General features: G+C 40.8%; 1 protein-coding gene across 1 annotated transcript; it reads left to right on the forward strand.

Annotated features, from left to right (window-relative positions):
- The first annotated feature begins 2 nt into the window (after positions 1–2).
- LOC126393492 (dedicator of cytokinesis protein 9-like) lies at positions 3–27,945 on the forward strand. Its single transcript, XM_050049678.1, has 8 exons — positions 3–279; positions 6,056–6,172; positions 14,004–14,093; positions 20,404–20,486; positions 21,965–22,034; positions 25,224–25,319; positions 27,438–27,572; positions 27,889–27,945. The coding sequence occupies exons 1-8, from the start codon at positions 166–168 to the stop codon at positions 27,943–27,945; spliced, it is 762 nt and encodes a 253-aa protein (XP_049905635.1). The 5' UTR covers positions 3–165.

Below are 27,945 nucleotides of genomic sequence, written 5' to 3' on the forward strand. Positions count from 1 at the left end.
TCTCAGACACACAGAGCAGGCTGAGGAGGGAGGGTGTGAGCTCGAGTCTGTCAGGAGAAATACAAACTTCCCAAACTTTTTTTTCCAGCACTAGGATTTTTCTCCTTTGGATATGCTGGCTGTCCGCTTCTCTTTGGAATATAGCTCTTACCACAGCTGTTGACAATGCAAGGCAGGGCTAGTAAAGCTCCGAAGAAGGAGCTGGTCATTGAGAGTCCTCAGCAGTACAAGAGCTTGGCCGCAGCTGAGACTGAGGTAGATGCGGTGCCACAGGTGGTGGTAAGTCATTCACAAGAGCTTATATATAAAGATGTGAAACTTAATGTGTTAAAAAAGTATTTTTTGGCTTGTCAGAGTACATCTTACAGTGTGCAGCGCTCCAAAGGTTAACCACAGTCATAAAGTCCAGAGGCAGGTGTCATGTGAGCGTCTGCGCTGCTTCACTCTTGTCATCTCTTTCATTAAACACAATGTTGCCAACCCACATTCAAAATATGCAAGGTTAGCACGTAGCAGGGAGGAATGTTGAACTTTACCAGCACTTAACCACCTGGAGGGCAGCAGCGCACTGTTTCCTCCAGTTTATTCTTCAAGATGACATTGGCTTGTAAAACATTTTATTTGGCTCAAAAGTCAACCCCGACGACGGCGATAATTTCCTGCCGTGCGTTGAAGGTGTCCAGTGGATGGATCTCTAGAGCCGTGTGAAGTAGACGGTAGCATGTATCAGTTAGCGGAGAGGCACTACACAGCACCATTGTTCACTACTGTGAGAGGGTGCAGTGATGGGAGGAGTGGGTGCTGCAGCTTAACAGCTGCTAGATCACTGTGTAGAGGGAGTGGAAGAGATGGCTTCATACGTCTCCGCTTTATGGGCTTTCCAGGGATGACTGCGTGTTTGCTGACTTAATTACACAGATGTAAAACATACAGCGTGCATTGTTCTGGTCCTTTTTTATTTTTATACTGTATTCAGAATGGTTTATGGAGCGTTTTATTTTCAGTCTGTAAGACATAAAGTCAGAAAGTGTTTTCAAAAGAGCATGAGAGGGAATGACACAACTCTTGCTTATGCATGTTCATGTTCTTACTCAGTGCTGAGTGTACTATGTGGTTGACCACCTTCACTGACCACTGACAAAGCAATGTTGAAGAGCCCAGAGGGGTTTGGAGTGAAACACCAGTCAGCAGAGTGGGGTCAGGGATCATCACTGGTGAGACGAGGGCACCAATGGGGTCAAATCTTTTAGCAGCTACTTTAAATATCAGTCATATTTTGATAGCGGGTGTTTTTGGCTTCAGTGGGTATTTGGACAGTGAAAGACTGTTTTGGTGAAGTGACTCTTCTCACCTCTGACCCTCTCAGGTGTTTGTTAATTTGCCTGGTTTGTCTACCTGCATTTCACTGTCAGTGTTTTGTGTGTACATGGTGTTCTTAAGCTTTCACTGTGTATAGAGATTTTAGGTTGATTCAAGCAAGACACAGACACAAACAAGGGCATCTTATCACTCAGGCATCTTTAATTCCTTCCTGACTTACCTGTCCTGCGTGTAGACAGGTGAGCAACAGCTTCTTCTCTCTCATGGTAGAGAGGAAAAAACAGGAATATAATGAGGGTAGAACGGACATTGAACAGTTTACAGTGGTTATTTGACTACAAGTAGTTCAAAGTAAAATGGTGTTAGTTGTTATGGTGACAACACACATCAGAAGGGCCGTAAAGTGTGCTACACCCACTAGTTCCAGATACTAATGAATAGAATTTGATGACTTACCAATGGGAATATAAAATGATTAAATCCAGCAATCCTCAATTCTGCTTCAGAGATAGTGCACACAAAAAAACGACTTTCCATGCTTTGTACTGCTCCACTGCGTCATTCCTGCAAAACACCACTTTAGTGAGTCTGCAATTTGCCACAAGTCTTTTTTTAATGGATGTTAGCTGCTCCAGCTGCAGCTATACCTACTTAGCTGTTGCAGGCTATGAGACCTGCCCACCAGCTACATAACTCACCCACAACCCCTACACATCAGTCCACAATTAGCCCTCTTTGCTACTTGGTCTGGGAGTGGAGGCCCAGAAGAAAATGCTAGGTTAGCATTAAGCTAGCTTTGAAGTGTTTTTTGGCGCTTAAGGTTATAGTGAGGGGTACATCTTGTTACATTTAAAGTGAATCATGTCTTCAGGTAATATGAATTATAAAGTGGATTGCTGCTACTTTCTGCCTCATATTTGTTCACTACAACGTTGTGTTGTAGCAGGACTCAAAAATTCAGCATGTCAGCCAAGTGACTATATTTGGGCGAGAGGGTGGACTTGTGAAAGAACAAGGGGTGGATCTGACTGAGAAGCCAAGAACACTATCGGCAGACAGCCTGTCACTCAAAGTGGCCCGCCCTCAATTGTGCATAATTTAAAGCCTTAATAAAAGGTAAATGGGTGAGTTATAAAAACATTTCACCACCTGCAGTTGTCCTGAATGTTGAAATTAGCAATAGAGACCAAACTGGTGCCAGCCTCAAGTGGCCATTCAAAGAACTGCAGTTTTTGGCACTTCCATTCTTAGCACCAGAGGTTGCCTCCTCATCTCGAAGCAGTCACAGGGTCACCAGCTTTTTTCCTAGGATAGTAGAGGCATAGCCCGACCTACTCTCCCTGTGCCTTTGAATTTACATTTACTAATTCATTTATTGAAGTATGCCAATTATTATTCTTTGCCTGGCCATGCATGGGACCACACGAAATGCCAGTGTGTATCCTTTGCCCATTTATTTGTCTGCCTGGCATATTACCCCTGTTGACTGAATCTTGTTTCTGCCTGTGAGTTTGTGTAGGGTCTGGGTAGATTGTAAAACTGAATTGCCCTTCTGGGAAAAAATAAAGTTGTTGAACTGAACTCTGATTGGCTAGTACTCATAGCCTTTGTTGGTTGGATTGGTTAGGTTTAATCATGAGAAGTGAGATGAGACTGGTCAGGGTTAGGGTAAGGATGTCAGAGCAAGCTAATCAGAGGCAGAGTAAGGCCGAGTAGGGTGGGTCATGCCTTCACCTTACTTGGGGGGGGAAATCGCCACAGGGTCATGTCTAGATCATGACCCCAGATTCATGAAAACACCCCCAAGATTTCATGTTCTGTGTTTGAGTTGCTCATTTTAACCTAAACCATTATCTGTCCCGAACCCTAACCTAGTGATTTTTGTGCTACAGCATGGTCATTCCATAAAACAGCGAGAATAATTTAGAACAGCTCCTGAGAGTTTCGCATATCTATGTATTACAATCAAGCCACAACCTGGTCACATTTTGTAATTTCACCAGTACACATAAAAATGGCCGCCACTCTGACCATCCTGCCATGTTGATTTGAATGTCTGCTCTACATTTATCTATTTCTGTAGAAAAAGCAGCTCGTTGAAGTGTGACTGTATTTAATTGTATCTACATTTGTGTTATGTTCAGACAAAGCTATGAATAAATGTTTGACTGATAATGTCACAGCCCTGCTTCAGCTGGCAGACACAGTGGCACCATCTCTGGCCTGCTATCCCCTCCTTGTCCTTGAAACAGAAACAAGGTCCTGCCCCCTCTGTCCTCAGTGTGAGCTGTTCTGTTATTAGCAAAGGTTGCTAGCAACATATATTTTAGCAGGTCAATATGCATGACTCTCCCTCTGAGATCATACTAGTATTATCACTCCCAGATGTGGAGGCAACATGTGGGCTGCGCTGTCGTTCAGCACTGAAATCTGGCTATGTGTCACTATTCATTTTGCACTCTGCCATTTCCCTGGCTGTGAGATTTATCCTCCTGTCCCATCAACTGGAAGTGTTGACAGCTGACTTTCCATCTAATGGCTACTGTCTTTGCAGTGGTGCATAAGCTCTCTCCAGGCTCGGCCACTGGAGTTTAGCGGGTCAATACTTTAACAGTATGCACACTGTGACATGATGCACCATAAATCCATAATCATCCTCTGATAGCATGGTCACATTTGTTCTTGAGAGTCAGTTACAAAGCAACGCATCATTTGCAAACTGACTTCTGATTCTTCTCAAATACGATAAAAAGATAAAAGAGGATGATGGAGGTTTGTTTTACAATGTAGAGGATAATTGTGTTATGTGTGCCTCTTATTGAAGTGGAGTGTGACTGTTTCCTTGACATACATGTCATGCATGTTTGCTCTCACGGAGGGATAAGCTCATCCAGACCTTCCCACTACTAGGCGGATGCATTTGCTCTGGACAGATGGAGCTCTGATGGACTTATCCCAGTGAATCCAACAGATAGCACGTGTTGGTAAAGCCCAGTGTGACAGTGCAGCTAGATCAATCAAGCTCACTGTGCTGTAGAGGCCTGTCAATGTGCAACACAATCTCTGCTACTGTGCACAGTTATAGTATTTGCTTAATGTGTTGGATTTGCCTTGGAAACTCTGTAAGCTCAGACTATGGATTTCTGCCACTGTACAAAAATGAAGCCAAATAAACCAGATATAAGCACTGCCATCTTGGGCTGGTGACATTTGAAGCCAGAGTCAGCGCAGTAGTGATCAAGGGGTGGAGCTGTAGTATTGAGGTCCCACCCCTTACACCTGCGCAACCCAATTTTAAGTAATTCACAACTGTCAGCCATGACGTCACACGCCATTTTTATTGCATGAAATAACTAGTTAAAATCAGAAAAATGAACATACATCATAACAACTACCTTAAATGACAGAAACCATCAAAAAAATAATTTGACTTGTACTTTAATTTTTCAGTTTTTCCCATTTCCATCCCACATCCAACAGGAAAGGGGCAGGGTTAGACAGCGATCTCAAGGTTTTGGCTTCAGTTTTTGGGATCAGTCATGCCGTCTGTCTTTGTACAGTGTATGGCCCTTTCTCCACAGAGATCACGCTATAGGTTGCTATAGGTGTATGATTTTAGTTAGTATGCTGGTGTCCTGGAAGCAAAGTAGGCATGACGACGGGACGTGTAACAGCATCAGCCTCTAGGTGTGACATATAGCATATGCGTTGGCATTGCTTTTTAAACAAAACAATGGCATAACATGGCTATAAGAATCTTTCACCATCCCTGTTTTATGGCATCTTCACCTTGGCGGATAAAGAACTCCTGGACCTCATTGTCACCCCAGTTTGCAGACATTTTTGGCTGCTGTTCTTTTTTTAGTTAGCTGCTAATTGCTTTTTAATCTCCTGGCAGTCAGTCGCAAACGCATGTCGTCAGAACTTCCCACCCATCCCATCCTGCTGGCTGTTCCTTTTATACAGATGTCAATTCAGCACTGTTTCTACCTCCGCTGCTGAAGGCAAGACAACTCTGCCCCCCCCACTTGGCGACTGTACCTTTTATACAGAACGGCAAGGATAGGTAATGGCACTACATTCCCACCTTGAAGAGGCAGCGTGAATGGGCCTTATGACTTGGACTTGGTGCTTAGTCGGTCAGGTCACCTGACTGTAGTATACAGTATTTAACACGTACAGAGATAAAATTCTTCCTAAGTGTGCACTCTGCTATTCATACACGTGTAGTGTATAGATACAGGTTGACAGCAGAGCACTGCCATATATTCACGTCTTCTTTTCTGCTCTCATTGTATGTATTTTTCATTTTCCATTAACATACCACAAATATTTAAGTATAACCTTTAATAGCAAAATGTGGTCTTAGTTTATATTTTAGTGATGTCAGCTCACAAACCGCTTGCAGGGTATTAGTATTTTTCTTGAAATGAGATATGTGCCAAACATCAACTCCAGTTTCACCGTCATTCGGTGACTTTTCCCTGATGAAGCTCTGATGAAACTTTGTTGAGGAAGTGAGTGGTGCTTGGTGCTTGACAGTGTTCGGCATCAGCATCAGCAACCATTAACAGCATCATCCTGGTTTGTGTCTGACTGGTTGTCGTTGTTGGATGCTGTTTCAACAACAACAAAAAAAGACATGTGCCATGTATATTTCCTCTTGTGTCTTTGCATCTTGCATCAACTTGCATCAAATGTCCCTGTAAAAGAGTGCTCTATCTGTGTTCTTCAGGTAAAGCCGAAGGTGATCGAGCCACTTGACTATGAAAATGTGCTGGTGCAGAGGAAGACACAAATCCTCAGTGATGTCCTCAGAGACATGCTGCAGTTCCCCCATGAGGACTTTGAGGTGAGTTTCACACCTGTTTCATGCATGCACATCACATCCACACTCAAAAACTGCCACAAAAACCTTACTCTGAATGTGTCTCTGGGTATTTTCGCTTGGATTATATTGGTGAGGAGTACCATTTTAACTTTGGAAGTGATGTAAAGTTAGTGATGGTATGTAGCTTAAAGACTGGCGATAACACTGCCAGAGTTTGGGCTTTGATTTCCAGTGGGACAACTCATGTTATTGCTGTGGAAAGTGACGCACTCTGGGTGAAAAACACCCAATAAATAATGGTAATGTCACAGACTGCTTATTGTGCAAGTCATTAAAAAGTTCTGGATTTTTAAATAACCATACAACGTCACACCACTTATTGTTATCAGTCCAACATCATTATTTACCCACCCACTTGCTGAAAGTTGCATATTTTCTTTGCTGTGTTTGTTTGGTTTCAGCGGTCTTTTCCTCCGGCCCGGGCGTGTCCACTGCATTGAATACAGGGTGGGGTCGTTCACAGAGATTTTCTTTTTGTTTACATCCTTCCACGCTGTAGCGAGAGAGACAGGGGTCAGGGGCCATGTGTTTAATTGGCTCATTCTGTCTCCAATGTTGTGACAGAGCAAGTGTTATCTCCAGCCACGTTGTACAGGACGTACACTCCCTCACACTTTCCACGAGGACGATGGAAAATCTGAAATGGAAATCTGGCACAGTGCTGGTACTTCAGGAAGTGAGACTTGTTTGAAAGATGTTTCTAACTAACAGCGGCGAAGAGATGTGCAGTATATCCTCAAATATGACCCTGACGCTCTGTCTCACGGTCCAGTGGAAATTTTATTGTCTTTTATTGTTACAGCTGAATGCCCACATTAGACAGTATAAATAAGAGTGATGTCTTGATGCCCACTTGCACCTTCATCTATAAACCTGGGGCAGTTTTCCATGTCGAAGTCATATTGATGGAGGAGATGTATATTGATTTCTAATGTAAGACACTGAGGATAGTCAGAATTGTCCATAAACCTCCACCACAGCTCTAGTAGGAGTAAAATTCCCAGCACGTGTACACAAAATGCTGCAACCCTCTCACATTAGAGGATTTTGAGCTGTGACCAGCAGCTCTACAGCTCGCTCTGTCGATTGGTCAGTCCACAGAAATGTTCCCACCCTGTAGCGGCAACACTTTTTGCCCTAGAAGGCAAAAATTTGGCATTGAGGTCAAGTGTGTGTGTGTGTGTGTGTGGTATTAAAAAGGGAGGGTGACAGTGTGAGTGGCCTATGACAAAAAGTTGCATAACTTTTCAATGAATTCACATAACAAGACCAAACTTGTAGAAACACACACCCACACATAGAGACAGAAATACACGTACACACGCACCATTTTGCCACCTCCCCTTTCATCACTCATGACAGTTGTCAAAGGGAGGCATCATTGTACTAGTGACAAGTGTTTGTGAAGTTGTGTGTGTGTGTGTGTGTGTGTGTGAATGTGAAAAGACATGCCTGTCTGGTTGCAGCTTTTGTGAATTTGCACTTGTTTTTAAGAAAGTCAGAAGAAAAATGTGTTTCTTTGGACGCCAGTACCACCATCATGCTTTGATTCTGAGCAAATAGTTGATAATGTTATTTCCTTAGTTGCTAGCCTCCAAGAAAAGCTTTGTTTTGGGGCACTCAGCAGCTCACTTGGTAGAGCAGGCAGCCCATATACTAAGGCTTTGTCCTTGCCGCAGCGACTCAGGTTAGATGCTAGCCTATTGCTCTTTGCTGCATGTCATTCCTTCTCTCTCCCTTTCACACATAAGCTGTCCTATCAAATAAAGGTAATGGCTAGGCAAAACTATTGTTAATATAAATAAATAATTAAAAAAGCTTTGTTTTCATGATAACACTTGAATGCATCATATGGATAAACGTGTGAGATCAGTTAGGCTTTTCAGTTCAACATTTTTGATAAAACAGGATTTTCCAGATGCATCTTACAGTCAAGTATGTGATCTACAGTATGGGATGGTCTTGTGATAGACTTGGCACAAACTGTTATTGTAAATGTGATGTCTGTATGAACCAAACAGCTATTTATCGATGTATATTAAAACGAAATGCCTGTTTTGAACCTTTCAATATTTGCTGTCCTCGGTCATCTTTGCTAAGAGGCAAATCCAGTTGCAGCAGTCCTGCAGATGGCTGTGTGGAACAGAATTAAAGTGAAAAAGTGTTTCTAACTTTGGGTTCGGTGCTTTATAAAGCCACTGGTTGTTACAGTTCACAGAGATCTGGCAGCTGGGTGCTGGGTGACAGCGGCGCAGCCTTGACTTCTCTTGTATCGTGCTCCTTCAGCCTGCTGCTGTGAACATAACATACCAGCTTTACACACAAACAGTGCGTTGTCAGGGGCTGACAGGTGATCCTGACTGAGGGGGAAAAAAAACACCACAGACCCTGTGATTGAACCGAACATCTGTTTTGACCTCTCCAGACTCAAGCAAGGTTTTAATCAGCGTCTGTGTCAAGGCCCTTTCAGTGTTTGGTAAAAGGAGCTGCAGCCAGTGTGCTTCATAGACAGTATTAAGTATACAGTGTTAGTTTGTGGTGAATCAAGGCCAGAACAGGCAGACAGAGCTCCTCTGTCTGTGTTGTTACTTCTGTATAAATCCTGTTTTTGGCTGTTCCCCCTGAATAGGAGCCACTATCAAGTCTCTACCTTATCTTATCCCCACTGGCACATCAGAAGTCATGTGCTGGTTGGTGCTGGTCTTTTGTGAGCCAGTGTTTATATGATCTCCATCTGGTGTTGATCTGGAAGCTGTTGGCACAAGCCAGGTCCGTGCAGGTCTCTCTGTGCAAAATTTGTTGAGGATTACCAGGAGGAGGCCCTTCATTCCTTCTGGTCTAGTCCCATCTCTGCCGCAAAGCCCACAGATCAGGACATTATTCTTTTTCCTTAACTTCAACCACTTTACAGTTTCCAGGTATTTAAAGAATGAGGCTGATGATGTTCTATATGTTGGTTATTGTCAACAGATCCCATATAAACACTAAAATCAATGTGTTATTTATTCTTAAGACTTGCCAACTCTCCGTCTGTTGCATTTGATCCATTTCTTCATACTGTGGATGTACATTTTTAAAAGGGGGGTCACATAAAAGTATAGTCTTACTTTTATTAGCGACAGTCAGGCCTGTCACAATAAGTACATTATCCACTTATAGTCGATATAGTCTGCAAAACTTATCGAGGTCGTGTCCATTTATTTTACAACATTGCCCTTGTGTTTACATATGTTTGTTTACATTGGAATGTCACTAGCATTTTAGCAAACATTATCCCAGAATAAACAGCAGGGTTTTCCTGTTTATTATAAGACTTGGATGCAGCTCCTAAACTTTTTGTTACAGTGCCTGAGCTGAATGAACCAAAAAAAAAACTACATACACACACACACACACACACACACACACACACACAATTATTATTTGTGTTTTTATTTAGTATATTTAAATATTTTGTTCAAATTCCAATTCCAGTTAATATTCTTGAGGATTAAAAGTCACCGTCGTTGTCGTTGTCGCTGTAGTATCGTCATGAGACGCACCAAGCTTTCAACTAACTCCACTGTAAACCCATCTGTGGCAAAACCTGACACTGAGAGCAACTGATGTGGTCTCAGATCAAAAAAGTACGAGTAGGGCAGGCAGGAGGGGAGGTGAATGCGTCAAACAAAACCAGACCGTCAGTCAGGAGACAAAAGCTTGTGCACAGTGCCAAACCAAAAGGCAATGTTTTTATGCCTCCGCTGGTGATAGCTGTAGCCGGAGGTGTTATGTTTTCGGGTTGTCCATACATCTGCACGTATGTACATTTGTCTGTCCCATTCTTGTGAATGTAATACCTCAAAAATTCTTTCTTCAAACTTGGACTGAAAAATAAACTGGTTACAATTTGGTGGTCAAAGGTCAAGGTCTCTGTGACCTCACAAAACTTTTTTTGTCCATAACTTGAAAATTCTTATGCTATGTATGACAAAACTTCACACAAATATCTTAAAGGATAAAATGATGAAGTGATGACATTTTGTATCCAAACTTCACTATGACATGGCAATGTTCTATAAAAACACTTTTCTGGCTATTACTCAGCGTCATATCTCAGAAACAGAAGGGGAGACATTTGGTCAGATACTGAGTATTGGTGACACTAATCTTGGGTGTTCACCTTGAAACTGTGCTAAGTTTATAGATCATCTGTGCTGCTGGGGGACAATGTGTGTGAAGAATCCATCTTTTCACAGACATCGATGTAAATATAAAAATAAGAGACATATCAAATATGCGCAGAGGCATACAACTGATGGTAATTCTGGTTTTAACGTAACGTTAGGCAATTTACGTACGGAAAACATGTTGTCATTGCTCTTTGAAAGGGTGTACTTGCATTATTATGCTATTATTTTACTATTATATCAGTGGCATAAAATGGTTTTGAAATGCTAATAATTTCATCTATCACAGTGAGCTTATTTCTGGGACAATATATTGTCATTCAAAAGTAGTCATGACAGGTCTAGCATCGCTAGCAGCATGGCTCTATGGATGATCCACCACTTTGGTCTACACTGAAATATCTCAACAGTTATCGGATTAATTGCCATGTAATTCTGTACAGATGTTCATGGTCCCCAGAAGATGAATCACACTGACAATGGTGATCTCCTAATTGTTGACTTTGGTCATTTAATAGGATTTGCTGACAATAACAAAAATGTAGAATATCACCTGTTTACCTTTAATATCAGTTTGAACTTAGGCAATATGAGACCAGTGCTGAGGTGGTGATGTCAGGAGGCACACTTGGTTCAGGTTCGGCTACATCTCTTGCTAAATTAGGGCTCCATTAGGGTCCCATGGTTCTCCCTGGTGACTTGTGGCCCAATTAAATGCTTCCTGTGGCCCTCTTCCTGGCTCCCTCTTACCTCCATGCCTGTTTATTTCTGCAGCTTGGATTGTAAAGATTATCATCTCCCGTGCAGGAAACCTGGCTGGCACAGAGGAAGGGGGGACTTCAGGTTCACAAATATGAGCTCGGTGTGGGATTTGTTGAAGCTGACACAACCACCACTCAATCAAATACAAGGTCATTCAAAAGAAGCATTTTAGCCCAAACAAAAAGTGTCAGTTCAGATGTCAAGACACATGACAGCAGTGATGATGATTATTGAATAAGATACTGGTTTTCCAGGGTTCTTTTTAATCTTAAACTTAAAACTGGGTTTACTGCAATTACCGATTATCGATCTGATTATTTTCTTGATTAATCGATAAATTATGTGGTCTATAGAATGTCGGAAAACAGTGAAAATTCATTTTACAGTCCAAAACCTTGAATGATTGAGTTTACAATGGCATCAACAAAGAGAAGCAGCATATCCTCTCATTTGAGAAGCTGAATCAAGAGAACATTTGGTATCCTGCTCGAAAAACGACATAAACCGTTATTAAATCAAAAAAGTAATTAATTTTCTGTGGTTCCACTGATCAATTAATCTACTAATTGTTTTATTTCTAGTATACTGTATCAGTCACCTCCATGGTGTGTTAAAATGACAAAATATTACTCCGGCAAAAAAAAAAAAAAAAATCAGTCCAGTCACCAGAAGAAAATGTTGGCATTGTACTTTGCTGCAAACCATGTATGTTACATTTACACGTTAGATATGTATCATATCAACGTATCTAAAGTGACGTAGTTCTCATTACAAGTATATGAGCGGACGATGTCATCGGAGGGTGAAGGGGATGGTGGATGGCGTGTCACCTAGGTGGGTGACTGCCAAGCTGCAGACTACTACATTGCTATTTGGGACTGTCAAACCATAAAATCTGCTTTAATTTATCGAGTCATTATTGTGTTTCCAGCGGATTTTTTGGTACCTACCACAGGTGTTTTGGAACGACCTGTTGGTGCGTTTCAATGGATTTTAGACATAAAAAAGGAGTCATACTTTACCGAGACATCTGTCTTTCCTGCCAGGATAGTACCACGAGAAGCTGGTAGTTTCAGCCAAAATGTGATTTTTTTTTTCAAACCATAACCTAGTGGTGTTTGTGCCTAAACCAACCTAGCCACATGTTAACCACATCCATCCATCCATCCATTTTTATCCGCTTATGCGGGGCTGCAGGCCAAGCAAAGCACCCCAGACGTCCCCCTCCACAGCAACACTTTCCAGCTCCTCCTGGGGGACCCCAAGGCCAGATAAGATATGTAATCCCTCCAGCATGTTCTGGGTCTGCTCCAGGGCCTTCTACCAGTGGGACACACTTGGAACACCTCTTACGGTAGGCGCCCAGGAAATATCTTGATCAGATGCCCGAACCACCTCAACCGGCCCCTTTCGACACGACATGAAGGAGCAGCAGCTACTCCGAGCTCCCTCCGGATGTCCGAGCTTCTTTCTGTATCTCCGAGGCTGAACCCAGCCACCCCACGGAGGAAACACATTTCGGCCGTTTGAACATGCGATCTCATTCTTTCGGTCACTACCCAGAGCTCATGTACTGTTCATAGGTGAGGGTTGGGTTGTTGACAGACCAGTAAATCTATAGCTTCGCCCTCCAGCTCAGCTCCCTCTTCACCACGACAGTCTGGCGCTCGCATCACTGCAGAAGCCACACCAAACCGTTGTTGAAATGTAGAGTCTCAATCTTTCAGCTTTATCATAGAAATGTACAATGTCGACATTTTTTCAGACTGGAAACTCATTTTCTGTCAATTTTTTTATTTTTTATTTAAAGAAATAATTTGATGGATTGGTTAGATTGGTATCTACAGGATAAAAAATCCATTTGACTGACTTCCGTATGTGACAAAAGCTTGATCAGTGTGTTTCTTTGTTAATACACTATGCGGTCAAAGTGGTTTTCTTTGATTAGCTCTGCAGCAAATTGGACTGTAAACTCTTGAAATGGAAAATATCCTGTTCAAAGCGCCTTTCATTTCAATAAAAATGTGTTTGTTAAAGATAACAGAACGCACAGCTGATCAGCCTTCGAGTTGCACAAAGCCACAATTCACTTGTTTCCTTGCAACTCTCAGTCAGCTGAACTGCTTCACTTAATGGTTGTACTCATATTTCACTTTTGCTCGCAGGGATTACGTGTGGTCAGATGCACTTTATTTTTAAATTAATCCCCCTGCTAAGACTTGAGGGTGATGATGTTGTTGCACAAAGCTCCAGATAGAGCTCCAGCATTCACACTCAGCTGAAACTGACCTATTGTTGTTCTATAGAGAGTAAGATTTACTGCTGAGCTTTGCTGAAGTTTGCCTTTCAGCAGCTAGCGTGGCTGTCCACACTTAGCCTTGTTAAAATATGATCTGAGGTTTTTACTTCAACAGCAGAGCCTTGATTTTTTTTTGTTCCGCTGTGAAATTGCTGTTTGGCTCCAGTGCACAGTGAACCTGTTGGTCATTAGTGAGAAGGCTGAAATGAGGCATCAGAGGTGCTGAGATGCTGATTACTCAGAGTGCGGCTATACAACAGTGGCAGAGAGCCAGAGTTAGGGTGTGTCTGTGGTTCCTGGGGCTGAACAGTATGGACAAGCATCCTGCCTCCCTCACACACTGCCCCTTTGAACCCTCAGAAACACATCAGTCCTTACTCAAACGTAGAATAATATTTAAAAGAACACCCAGAGCAACCGAGTCCAGCTGAGACCACAAACTGTCCAGCTTGAGCAATGTCTTCCACATTTTGTTTTCACTTTTACAATGTTGTCATGTTTGTTATAATTTCCCTGCTCTGTTTCTCTTGTTGAATAAATCATCTCTGTCTTTCTTTTACAGATTTCAACTCTGAGGCGGCAAGGGAGAACTCTCTACCCTACATTGCCTGAAAATGCAGAGAGGGAGGCTCAGAGTCTGTTCGTCCAAGAGGTAAGCTGATTTAAAGGCCCTGAAAACATGTTGTCTTAATCAACTTCTTATATGAGCAATGGGGGTTGTTACATAAACCTCATATTTTCTGCCAGTCCTGGTTAGTTCACATCAGAGATTTCTGTACTTGTGTTTTTGTCTGAAGTGGGGAGGGCTCAGATGGAAAAAAAAAGTGATGTCATGTATTTACATGCACCAATAAGGATTTAGCAACATTCTTATCAAAATCTGGATACCAGACTGATGTCAGTCACATTTGACCAAACCACACCCTCACAGTCCTGATGACACACAGTTGAGTTTTTAAAGTTGGGCTCAGACTACAGGAGTTGTGGGCCGATTCATCCCTGATTCACCCTTTGCAATAATCAGAGGAGAATTCCGTTCAGCCCAGATAATGTGGTAGTGTGAGAGCTTTACAGATCCATTTTCAAAGGTTAAGTGTGTAGGATTCAGGGGATAAACTGGCAGAAAAGGAGTATTATATAACAAGTATGTTTTCTTTAGTGTGTGATCACCTGAAACTAAGAATGGTTGTGTTTTCAGTACCTTACAATGAGCCGTTTGTATCTACATAGGGAGTGGTTGCTCCATGGACAAGACATGGAGTCTGCCATGTTGCACTGCTGTGTGTCTACAGTAGCCCAGAACGGACAAACCAACACTGGCTCTAGATAGCCGTGAACGATAAACGTGAAACTGTGTTTTTACTGGTACATTTGTTTCGGAGATGAGGAGATATCTGTGGATAATGCAACTCATGATAAAGACCTCCTGAACATCTGGATCAGGAGTGTAACAGCATCATCTAGTTCAAACTAACCATTTACAGTGGCTAAAAGATCACTCTATACGAGTGGCAAAGTGAGCACAGAAGTATGACATCATGTGATATATATGTTCAAATTAAACAAGAGTTTAAACTGGAGAAGAGCAAATAACACCAGGATTCCTAAAGTCACTGGAAGATATAAAGGGCTGGACAGAAACTAGAGGATCTGGAACCTCTGCGATGATGATGGTGTGGGAGATGAGTATCATATTTTGTTTAATGGTCAGAATGAAAGCTTCATGACTTGCAGAGAAAGGTATTTGCCAACGTTTTATTTAAACCATCCATCTATGTTTAAGTTAATTTTGTTATTACAATCAGACAAGCCAAAAGTCATTTGTAAACTAGGTGCTTTTTAGAAGAATGTCCTTCCTTTGATATGTTTTAGAGCCAAATAAATAAAATTAAATTAAATGCCAATAAGGTGAGCACACATTAGCAGGTACTGGGCTGGCGGACCATCTTTGACAAGCCAAATGGCATAGAAGAAACACTGATTTGTAACTTGATACTGATTTATTCAGTGTTTTTACTGGTTTTATTTTCCGGGTCCATTTGTTTTGGAGAGGATGAGACCTCTGCAGATAATTAGGCTTCCATTAAAAACCTCCTGAACAATGAACATTGAAGGAATTCTTAGCAGGAGAAGTTTCAGCTGGTTGCAATCTGCAGTTCTCACCACTAGATGCCACTAAATCGCCCTAAATCTTACACACTGGACCTTTAAACCTCTTGAACTGCTCACAGGCTCATCGCCCTGGCAATTACAAACATGTTTGACATTTAGGATTTAAAATCTGGATGACTACGGTTATGATTACATTGGTCTGGAGCAGCTGACGGTGCTGCCAAGCAAAGGTAAACATCCTGGCCCTTGAGGCCAACGTTAGCTGGCATACTACTGACAGTTAAAATCTCACCTCCTGTTTTCGCTGAAGAATAGATAACCTGTGTTGACCTCATCTCTCAAACCATTTTCTCATCCAGATTTGTTAAGCTCTCTGCTTTTGTTTTTCTCTAAGCGTAGTTACCATTACAGCACATTGACACACCACACCAGTCTCTGTTTTGTTTACATCTGCTTCCCCATGAGATCACATGAGGTGGTGCATTCAGGCTCCCTCTGGCACGATAATCTTGATGATATCCTCTCATGTGTGATGCGCTGTTATTTTCAGGTTGTGTAGTGTGTGCATGCTTGAGATTAGAGAGAAGAACATCTGTGAAGTATCTCCTTATGTGTGTGTGATGGAAAATCTGTTTTAAAATCAGTTTCGGTTTTTGAACTACGCAGTCTGAGCCCGGCTTCAGTTGGTAAAACTACTTTCCTTAAAAAGTATTTTTTGTAATGGACTTCAAAATACCATTACCTTAGAAGTGCTCCCTTCTTTGACTATCTTTATAGGTCCCTTAAGGAACATGTTGCAGTTTTACATAAACTTTGACTTAGGAGGAATGTGTTACGGAAATCGCTGTTATGCCTCTCTACTTTTACTGTTTCCTCCTGTGTGAAACTGTTATGTGAAACTGCTCATGCTGCTGTCTTGACCAGGAGTCCCTGAAAGAAGAAATCTTGTATCTTAATTTGATTTTCCTGGTGAAATAAAGGATGCATGAGTAAAACAATTCAAGTGTCAACTTTTAAGAAATAATACCCAACACGATCTTTTCAAATAAGATTTAAAAAAAACAAGTTTTAATGGCTTTTAAGAGAAAATGTGCACAATTTTCCTGCTATAAAAAGCATTGTTTACGCAAACTCCCTTGAATGTGACTTTGACATAGCTTCAACAAAAGCACTGGAACAAGTAGATAAAGATGATGAGGTTTAAATGTTGTTATCATGCCAAATAAAAAGTGTTATTTAAGGGAAATGTTGGGAGTGTTAAGGAGCTGTAATCCCACATAACAAGTTTTAAAGACACAAAAGGTAAATATACTGTCAAGTTTGTGCAGGTCGGTATTAATGCAAACAAGAAACACAAAGCACTTTATATTCTGCATGTGATTGCACAAATATGAGAGTTTATTCAATTGCAGAACATGAAAAGCTTGGTGGCCGGACCGTGAGTGCAACGTCTGGTACAAGCAGTAAGAGGAATATATCACTCTCATGTTAACTGCACAGACACATGGCTGCAGAATAGTGACACTAATGTGAGTCATTACTCAATTTGTGGTCTAATATTAGCAGCAATGTACATCACGCATCACGGCTGATCAGGAAACCTCTTTATTTCCACTAAAGGGAACATTCATCTTACTTTGAACTGTTGCGTAAATGGTATCTTGGCTCATTACAGATCATTACTGGACTGTTTGTGCTGTGTTTTCTCAGTTATATCTATTCATGGCAGGGGGCATAGGAGGGATGAAGTGCAATTAATTTCTGCAATTTTCAAGTTTATCTAACTTCTGTTTTTTGTCTGTCAGTGTTGGTTTATAATTCTGCCTGTCTCTGCTGTCTTAGACTAAACAAGCTGTAAACTTTTTGAAAACACAGCAGCTTCTAAGATGTGTTTGTTTAGTAATTTACTTGCATTTGGACTGAAAAAAAATCAGAAAAAATGTGATGAATTATGGCGACAAGAGGGAAAATGTTTCTTCCTCTAATGATCACAGTGGGTTACCATGTGGCACACTACTCTTACTGTCTTCTAAAGTCAGAGACCAACTGGCTGCCAACAGTTCACCTTCCAGGTCAGAGGTTAGCGTTCAGGGAGCTTTGTCTGAAGTCATAAAGATACTGAAACTGCCGGTCAAGTGTATTGTGTGACATCACCAGGACAGCTGTGGGGATCAACCCAGCAGGAGCCTCTCTGTTTCCGATCGCCCTCCTGATCAGGTTGCATTTCGGCGCAGTTCTTGTAAACGGTCACGTATTTCTGCAGAATAGATACCAGTGAGCTGCTCCTATCTCTGACTCTAACAATGAACAGATGTCTCCTTTCCCAGTACAGGGAGATAGAGATACACTCCCTCCCCAGTTTGTGCTAATGGATGGTTAGACTGAGGTGGAGTGTGAACACTGACCATACACTCCTTATTCCTTGAGGATTTCACTACATAGAAGCTTTAATTGTTGCTCAAAACAACCGTTGTATTGTAGATATGCTTTGTAATGATTCATAAAAACAGCTGTAAGTAAATATGAAACAACATCTGGATTCACTAATAAATAAACTGTGCAGTTTTCAAGTCCACCCAGTCTCTAAATTTGAGAGCATGTGAGTTTGCAAGTTTTCGGTTTGTTCATGATAATCAGCTGTTTACAGTTGCCATACCTCTCTTCTGTAGCATACAAATTTGATTTGTGATTGAACCCTATGTTCTTCCAGTTTATCTTACCTTGAGTTTATCTTCTCTATCTCCTTTAACTTAAGCTTATATTGGAGTTATGATATGTAGCATGTGACATAGGGTATGGTGAATGTGCTACGAAAGGTAGTATCGGCACAGTCACTACCTGGAGCTGGCATAAACAGAGCCTGGGTTTGTTGAAGGTGGCAGTGCTGTTTGGGCTGAGAAAGCCATGTGTAATGTAAGGTAAAGGAGGTTATTGGGTCGGTGCGTGGAGCAGTGAGACCTGGCATTAGGGGAGTGTCTCTGGGATGCCAGAGATCACTGTCTAGCCTCCTGGAGGTGTCATGGCACCAACTAGACGAAACACCGGTGAAAGAAGGTTCCCACCTGATGACCCCAAAGACGTGTTAGTTATCACTGCTCACTGGTCTGTATAGTTAAACCTTGCCATAATAGCTTATCATAGAGCTTCGGAGGTTATTCACTGAGCGCTGATCATTTATCTAGAGCACAAACTTCTTGTGTTTGAAAATGAAAAACAAAAGTGAGCTTTCCAGACCTCTGTAGCCAACATCTTATCTCTGTTCTACGCTACATTACCTGCTACTTGTAACACACCCAAATCTCTGACTGAACTGTTGGAGCCGAGTTGCATTGTGGTCAATATAGGCACCAGGTTTTGACAAGAAACAACAAAGATGTCTCCCATTCTGCTAAATCTAGTTTGATCTTTTTTTATGCCTCAGCACCTGAGATAGCAATGGCTGGAGGCGTTTTGGTTTCAGGTTGTCCATATGTACGTCCCATCCTTGTGAACGTGATATCTCAAGAACACCTCATGGGAATTTATTTAAATTTGGCACAACTGTCCACTTGGACTCAGTGAGGAATTGATTAGTTTTTGGTGGTCATAGGTCAAGGGTCAAGGTGACTGTGACCTGGTTTGGCTTATTCTCATGAATTCGATATCTTAAGAACACCATGAGCGAATTAATTCAAAATATGGCAAAAACATTCACTTGGACTCGAGGATAAACTTATTGGATTTTGGTGGTCAAGCGTCAAAGGTCAAAATTGCCATGACCTTGCATCCATTTCATTCTTGTGAAGGCAACATTTCAAGAACAGCTTAAGGGAATTTTTTTCAAATTTGGCACAAATGTCCACTTGGACAGAAGAATAAACTGATTAGAATTATGTGGTCAAAGGTCAAGGTCAGTGTGACCTTACAAAATATGTTTTTGGCCGTAACACTAAGAATTAATTCGCTAATTATGACAAAATTTCACACAAATGTCTAATAGGTTAAAATGATAAAGATGATGGCCTACAATATCCAAAATGTCAAAGATCAGTGTCACTGTGACATCGTAATGTTCTACATAGAACACATTTCTGGCCATTACCTAACATCATCATTTGGTCTGATACTGAATTGGTGACACTAATCATGGGTGCCCACCTTGGGACTGTACTGATTGGAAAAATCTTCCATGCTCCCAGTAGGAAAATGTGTGTGAAGCATCCATGTCCTCACAAACATGGGTGTAAACTGTACGAGAAACTTGACTGGTGCACGAAAGCATACAACTTTGGGATGGCAGTTCTAGCTTTTTAAACTGTCCATTGTGAGACCGTGTTTTAGGAATGCAACACTAAGTAGGCAGTATACTCTTTTAAAGGTGTCAATGTGCTTCAACCAAAGTTCAAGTCTAATGGATGAACAGTGTCTGAAACTCTCCACCACACAACTTTCCAACATTTGAACTGGGAAGCCTGCTTCCGCAAATGTCTGTAACTTACTGAAACTTCCCAGATCTGAGAATTTTGCCTGCTTCATACAGCAATTGGCCTGCTGTGAGATAGTAAGCAGATTTCGGACATCTGCTCCTTTTTGAGCCTACACCTGCGTGCAGAAAGACTGTCTGAATGTTTGTACCATTGTCTCCATATTTAAACAGTAATTGCATCTCACTTCTTCCAAGGACTTTTCATGTTCAAGTTTGGCCTTTGTGAACATCTATAAATGCTTGATTGGAGGACACAAACTAGTGATTTTGACACAAACTGACACCTTTACACAACTCTAAAGTACTGCTCAGGTGTGTTTCACAGTGCTGACAGACTGTACAGTATGTTACAGTGGTCTTTAATTTGTTTCCTTTGTCTTCTCAGTGCATTAAGACCTACAAGTCTGACTGGCATGTTGTCAACTACAAATACGAGGACTATTCTGGAGACTTTCGACAGCTTCCACAGTAAGTCTGCAGCACTGTTATACACTGTATTCAAAGAGGTAATGTGGAAGTGTGAGGAGACATTCTTATGATGGGCAAGTAAGAACAGTCACCACATGTAATATATGGATGCCAGAGGTTTTAAACTAAAGACACAGTGCACACGCAGTCACGCAGTTTTTTCCAGGTCACCGAGACACACTGTAACTTTTGTGTTTCCTGCTTCTACAAAAATGTTGCTGTGATTTAATTACAAGGAAACGCATGCGTGCAAATAAGTCTTATTTCCCTGCAACAAAAGACAGTTTCCTTTTTACAGTGCGCTGGATAATTCCCGGCTGCAGCCTGTGTGGAAACCACCCTCATTGTCCGGAGATTGTGTCATCAGCTCCAGCCTCTTCCCTAAAGAATATCTGTTTTACTGACAACACGTTAGAATATGAGTTGACAATGACCTTATGATCTCCACACTGACGCTGCTGCCAAATGGTCTGTCACTTTACTGAACCTGGGGAAGTTAAAACAATACCCTGTGACGTGGATCGCCTGTTAAAAACCTCACACTGTTGTCAGTAAAAGTGATTCTTACCTTTGGCACGTTTTCATGTTCCAGCAGGAAGACAGTATACACCTCAGTGTGTTTCCATTAACAGTCAAGTGCTGCTTTTCAGCACTCCTGGAATTTGCATTTGCCGTGATGTTGCCTTTTTCAGACTCTCCAGAGTCAGCTGCAAATATGCAAAATTACTCAAATTCAAAGACAATGAAGAAAACTGAAGGAAAATTCACATCTCAGTCACACCACCTCAGACCACATGTGCTAGAAAGATTAACTGAGTGAACTGAAATAAAAGCAGATAAGCAAAACTCAATCTGCCGTCAATATCCTCGACAGCAAACGCTGTTAAATGCCAAGTGCTAAAAACTCAAGTACTGGCAGTGAAATGCACCTAAATATCTAATGTAAATGTGTCTATTGAGAAGAACGTCTCTTTCCAAAGTGATAAATTAAGATAACATTGTATGAACAAGCAACTAGTAGCAGAAGGTGTCAGATAAATATGTTGGACTAAAAAAAAGATATTTTCCGCATCAATTTAATGGATAATTAACTTCATATCTGTCATACTGTGCCTTTACTGGACTTTTGCTGCAGCTGCTGATGTTTGCACACTCATTAATTGTATTTTTTATACTAAATATTGCTTATATTTTGTACTTATATGGCTTAGATTGAATATTTTGCGTTGAATATTTATTATCTCTTACTTCATTTGTGTCTTATTTTATTTTATTTGTGCATAATGACAATCAAGTTATTGAATTTTGAACAAGAAATGTAAAACCTAAAAGAATCTCAAAATTATACCTAAGTGCAGCACCAGAGGACACAGTTACCTTGACCTGTCATAATTTTTTGTACTTGATGGTGTTATTTGTTGTTTTCTCTGATCGTGTTACTGTACATGCTTGCTTAATGAGAATTGATTCTTTCACAGCAAAGTGTCCAGACCTGATAAACTGGCAGTCCATGTATTTGAAGTGGATGAGGATGTCGACAAAGATGAGGTGAGTCTATGGGCCCTGTCATACAGCTGGCAAAGGGCACACACCACACACATCTGTCATTGCTAGTTTCAGACTGACACAGTTGTCATTTTTACGATCAGCACCCTTGTGTAAGTAGCTTGCATCCATCTGTACACCCATGGGTCTTAAAATGAGGTGTGGTGAGATGCATTGTTTGTGCATTGTTATTTTGAGGCAGCAGAAAGTGACTGAGCCATTGACCAACCAAACTTGGTCCAAAGTCAGAATGGTACAGTATTTTCCTGCTATTTTTTAAGATAATTTTTGCCATTATTGGTAGGACAGCCAGGACAGACAGGAAGGGTGGGATAAAGAGAGGGGCGGGCTGACATGCAGCAGAGGGCCACAGGTTGGAATCAAACCCAGGCCGCTGCAAAGGACTCAGCCTATATGGGGCACACACTCTACCAGTTGAGGTAGATGTCGCCCCAGTTTCCTGCTATTTTAACGCTGCATTATTCAGATGGTGAGATGCGCCTACATAGTTGGATTCACAATGTGTGTACACTCTGCTTGTTACACATACAGGAACGCGTTGCTGGGTTGCAGGTGGGTGAAATAAAACATCATTAAAGAGGGAAAATATGAATGACATTCTGTAAAATGCAACATAGCAGAGATCAGAGCAGAGCTGTTTGCGCAGGAGGAGCAGTGTAACTTCGTTGATTATTTCAGAAGCTAAATTTTAGTTCTGTTTCCTCTATAGTTTTTAATTTTGCTGCTTAAATATCTCACTATATTTGCTGCAGTGACATTAGTGCCATTGCTGCATTACTCTCAGCAGAAAAACGCTTGCTTCTCCAATTTGCTGAATGGCCATGCAAACAGCAGTGCACCAGGTGCATTTGGCTTTTTAAGGGAATGGGAGATGACACTCTGGTTGGTTGAATTCATGTTATGCCAAAAACACACCTATGATTAATTAAGGGACTAAATACAACCTAAATACACCCAGATTATGCCCCGTTTAATGAGCAAAAGTAGAGTGCGACACGCCCCCAGATGCACTTTAGACCATGCCCTATAGGTTGTTTAAATAGGGCCCTCTACGTCTTATTTCTTAACAGTGTCTAGACTTTTCATCCCTTAATTTACCAAAACTAATCCAATCAATAGCTCAGAGTACTGAAGTGTGTATCTGCATTGTTTCTAGACTGCATTTTAACCAAGGATCATGTCTCTTTATTAGAAACCTTGCCCAAAAAAGACTGCATGCTTCTAATTCCAGTCATCAGTTTTGCCTTTCCTGTTTTCGTTATAGCTATTAAAGAAATAAAAGGCATTTTTGCATCTAATAGCTGAATTCAACGGAAAGAATTAAGTGTAATTAGACGTAAAGACTTTTACCGGCACACCATGTCTCAGAAGAGCTCCTTTTTTTACGTAGTGAAATTTTCCAGCAGCATTTGGATTTTTTCATCCTCCTCTAATTTATGTATGACGGAGTGGGTGTGAGTGTTTTTGTGCACAGATTAAATGAGTGTTTGTTGCCTTTGGAATGGCTTGTGGGAGTGCACAACAAGGAGGCTCATGAGTCACCTGACAGAGACACTCAGATGTGATGGGAGCCTTAAAGATGATAAGAAGCTGTGGCTGATGTGTTATCTAACACACTCTAAGGTCGTGCTCTCTCACAAGATGTATGATGATGATCCTGACCTACTGTGCTCACGCTATATGTCAAAGTGCACCTCCTATAGGCAACAAAATTTGCGTCAGTAGTAGCTGGAATACACCATTTACACACAGGAGCTTTTGGGGTTTTGGAGCTGTGATTGAGGAAAGCTGTGCGCAGGTCGTCAGGGGTCAGAGTCTGTCCTGCTCAGCCTCACAGTCAGCCTCACCTCTGACAGGACAGGAGGAGCAGGAGGACTTCGTTCAACTCTTGCCTCGTTCTCTGGCCTCCATCTCTTCACAACAAGATTTTTTTTGAAACAGGGAGGTTGCTTGTGCAGAAAGAAAAGCAATTGAACTCATTCTCTAAAATAACCACATTAAATCATTTATTTTTCATGATTGTGTGTTTTGGATCACATGCAACTGAGATTTGGTTTATCCTTTCTTTGTCAAACCGGAGTTTAATAGTGCAACTGTTTTGTTTGCTGATTTTTTAAATAGTTTAGAAATAGGAGTTCAGAGAGAATGAACCCTGTGATTCTTCTGCCTCTCTGCGGACTGGTGAATGTTGTCTAGACATTGAAAAGGAGACATAGGCAGTGAACCTTTCCAGATGCTTTTCAGATCACTTTACAAGGCACATTGAAAATATCATAACTCCTGCCAGCACTTTTAAAAAATCCCCTTTTGCTTTATGCGACTGAGAGGAGAAGAAGAAGAAGAAGAAGAAGAAGAAGAAGAAGAAGAAGAAGAAGAAGAAGAAGAAGAAGAAGAAGTGGTGGTGCTGGACCAGGATGAAGACATCTTGAAAGGCCATTCACTCTCCTCACTGTGTGAAGCTGTCAGGGTTCAGCTCCTCACTGTAGTCTCTCAAAGTCGGGAAGTAACTGTAAATGTCACGCAGCTCTGATATAAACCAGGACAGGGCCCGGCTCCTCTTCCTTCATTACTCGCCTAATTGGTTTATTTTTACAGATCATTTTCATAGATGACAGGTTTTGGTCGTATGTGATCTCATGCTACCCGCCATATGAATGCGAGATGATCCGGTCCTCGTGTCACGGATCTGCTGTGAAGATGGAGATGTTTATTTGGTTTCACAGTCACAGTTTGTTTAATGTTCCTCTGCCTGCTTGTTTGGACTGAGGCAGACCTACATCGTGTTCTGCTCTGTGTCGTCTCAAACCACAACATCAAAGGTTTTCTGCACAGTGAGGCAAGGCTCCGGCAGGGTGTGTTCACAGAATGGGTGATATGATATCACAGTGTACTGATGCACTGCAAAAATATCCAAATTAAATCATGTTGAGTCTCTTTTTTGAGTTTTCTCTGCATATGTACATTTATTTTGACTTTTTTTTTTAGAAACAGACGACAGTTTATTGATGTATATGCTCCAGAATTTGCTGTATTTTAAGTATTGCAACTTCTTTTAACATTAAGATAAGTGAATTCCACTCTGTTGGTACATTTGTAGATATATTACAGCATACAAAAAACAAGATTTTAAGATTTGATGATTGTCTGATCTTGTGTTGTTATCTCCTGCAGGATACGGCCTCCCTTGGATCACAGAAGGGTGGAATTTCCAAACATGGCTGGCTGTATAAAGGCAACATGAACAGTGCCATCAGCGTCACCATGAGGGTGAGACAATAGTGAAAGCTTTAGACAATGGATTATTTGATCAACAGAAAATGAAACAGCAGCTATTCTGAGGGAGTATTCAAGTCACTTGTCCAGCAAAAATTATTCTTATTTTATAGTTCAGTATATTGACACAAAAGCAGTTAAAAGACAAGTGCAAATCATGAGACAAAGCTTAATGGAGATGTGAAAAGGGACACCCTGATAAGCTATCTGAAACTTGAGAACAGGAAGTGCATGTATTACAATAACATTTACCTCTACAAAACTCTAAAACTAACCAAAGACTACTTGAACTGCTAAGGACATTTATTCCATCAGTCTAAACATTGGTTGAAAAGGTAAGATACCATAAATAAAGACATGGATTTGAGGGTAGACTAACTAAAATACAAAACATTTGCTGGTTCCAGTTTTTATTTTTACATAAAAAAATAAAAAATAGCACAAAACCAGTAACAACAGACAGGAAGATCATAGGTTAAGGTGAGATGCTCAACATCTTGTAAAACAGAAAATGAGAAGAAGCAAGGTTACATTGTAGTATCGTAGATAATGGGTCCTTTATGTCCGTGATCGTCCTTTAAGATCAAGAAGTTCCTTATGATCCTTGACTTTGATACCTGGAAATCCAGGGTATTGTTGCAGGAGAAATCTTCCACTCATTCATGAGCTGTCATCCATCCTGTATGTCTTAATACCGTGGGGTTTAAAACAAAATTCACCAAATATAATAAACATATAAATAAAAGATCACTTCAAAGTCAAATAATATTTCCATTTTTTCCAGTATTTTTCACGTTTTTTAATGACATGTCATAGAGGGAAAAAGTCAGTTGTTGGTTCCAGATGTTCAAATGTCAGCATTTGCTTTTTGTTTTCTTTGGGTTTTTTGACAGCAAATTGAATATCTTCAGGTTTTGTCAATTTGAAGATGTCACCTTTTGGCTCGTGGAACTTGCGACAGTCATTTTTAACAATTTTCTGACATTTTATAGACAAGATGCTAATTTGTTAATGGAGAAAATAAGTCAGAGATTCATCTATAATGAAAATAAGCTTTGGTTGCAGCCACATTAGTTTACAAATTACCAAAACTGTAATTTATTATATGTATATTGTGTACAAGTTATGTAGGAGTGATGAAAAAATGTATGAAATGTTGGGAAACAACATACTATCAGGATGTGTAGATTTTAGTCTTGAGTCTAATATTTTATTAAAATCGCTTATTATTGACATGTCTTACTCAGCTTTCCTTAACCCTCTCATGCATGATATCAACTGCCATGGGGAGATCAGTTACTCCTTCTAACTAATATATATGGGAAGAAAATTTATAGGCATGATTTTTCACTTGTTTAGAAGCAGAAACAAACATTGAGAAATATTATTACTTTGTGATTTAATAATTCATGCATAAAAGGGTTCGTTTTGTTTAGATTCAGCTATGTCAGCAGTGAAATTGATCTATTTCTCTCATTATCATGAGAAGGTCTCGTCCTAAGTCATTTCTTCCATCACAAATATTTACCTAAAGTCAAATACATTTTGTTCATATAGCCCACAATCACACATCAGAAATTTGCTGTACAGGGGCTTTACAATATGTACCACATATAATAATGATACTAATAATAAATGTATTTATATAGCACTTTTCAGAACAGACGTTACAAAGTGCTTCACAAGACAATAAGATGAAGCAATTAAATGAAGCGAGACTATAAACAGTGAGGTATCTGCAAGTAGTAAAGTGGTAAAACAAAGTGATTAAAAACATAAACATATACAGACACTTAACATTGGGACCTTTATAGAAATGCCATCCTAAAAAACATGCGGTTTTAAATGTTGTTTAAAAGCGGCTACAAATGTAGATGATCGTATCTCAACAGGAAGTATATGTCCCTCTATTCTTAATACATCCACCCATTGTTTTATTTTTTTAATAAGGTTTTATTTACTGCCTCTTTATTGGCAGACTTCTAATTACTGACAGCCTCATCTTATACTGTATAACACAGAGAGTGTAGTGGACTTGAAATTGTAAAGACCAAAACATTGCATTTAGTTTCCTAATAATTAAAAGGTCGAATGTTCTTCTTTCTGTTTCAGTCGTTCAAGAGGAGGTATTTCCATCTAACTCAGCTTGGGGACGGCTCGTATAATTTAAACTTCTACAAGGATGAGAAGATCTCCAAAGAGCCCAAAGGAACCATCTTCTTGGACTCCTGTATGGGTGTAGTTCAGGTACGCTCTAAAATATTTCTTTCTGGCATGAAGGCAGTGATTGTTGAACTGCGACGACCTTGGATGACTTGTTTTGCTAAACGGGATATCCCGTTGCCCGGTCCCTCATTGACATTAAAACGGCATTTACTGGAAATAAACTGAGAATACAGACCTAGGAGCTTCCTCTTCACAGTTATTTTCTCTGTACACATATTTTCCAACATGCGGGGTGAAATGTAAGCTATGGTGGGCAAAATTTCAGCACAAATTTCCCCAGCAATGATGGTCCGCTGCTGAAAAGCATCTGTGAGACCCTGTGTGGTTCATTTCCCAGAAACCTGAGCTCTCTCCTCCCAAGGGTCACGCTTTACTGCTGACTCTCAGCTGGTGA

Source organism: Epinephelus moara, chromosome 7 (assembly GCF_006386435.1).
Source record: "Epinephelus moara isolate mb chromosome 7, YSFRI_EMoa_1.0, whole genome shotgun sequence".
Classification (NCBI taxonomy): Eukaryota; Metazoa; Chordata; class Actinopteri; order Perciformes; family Serranidae; genus Epinephelus; species Epinephelus moara.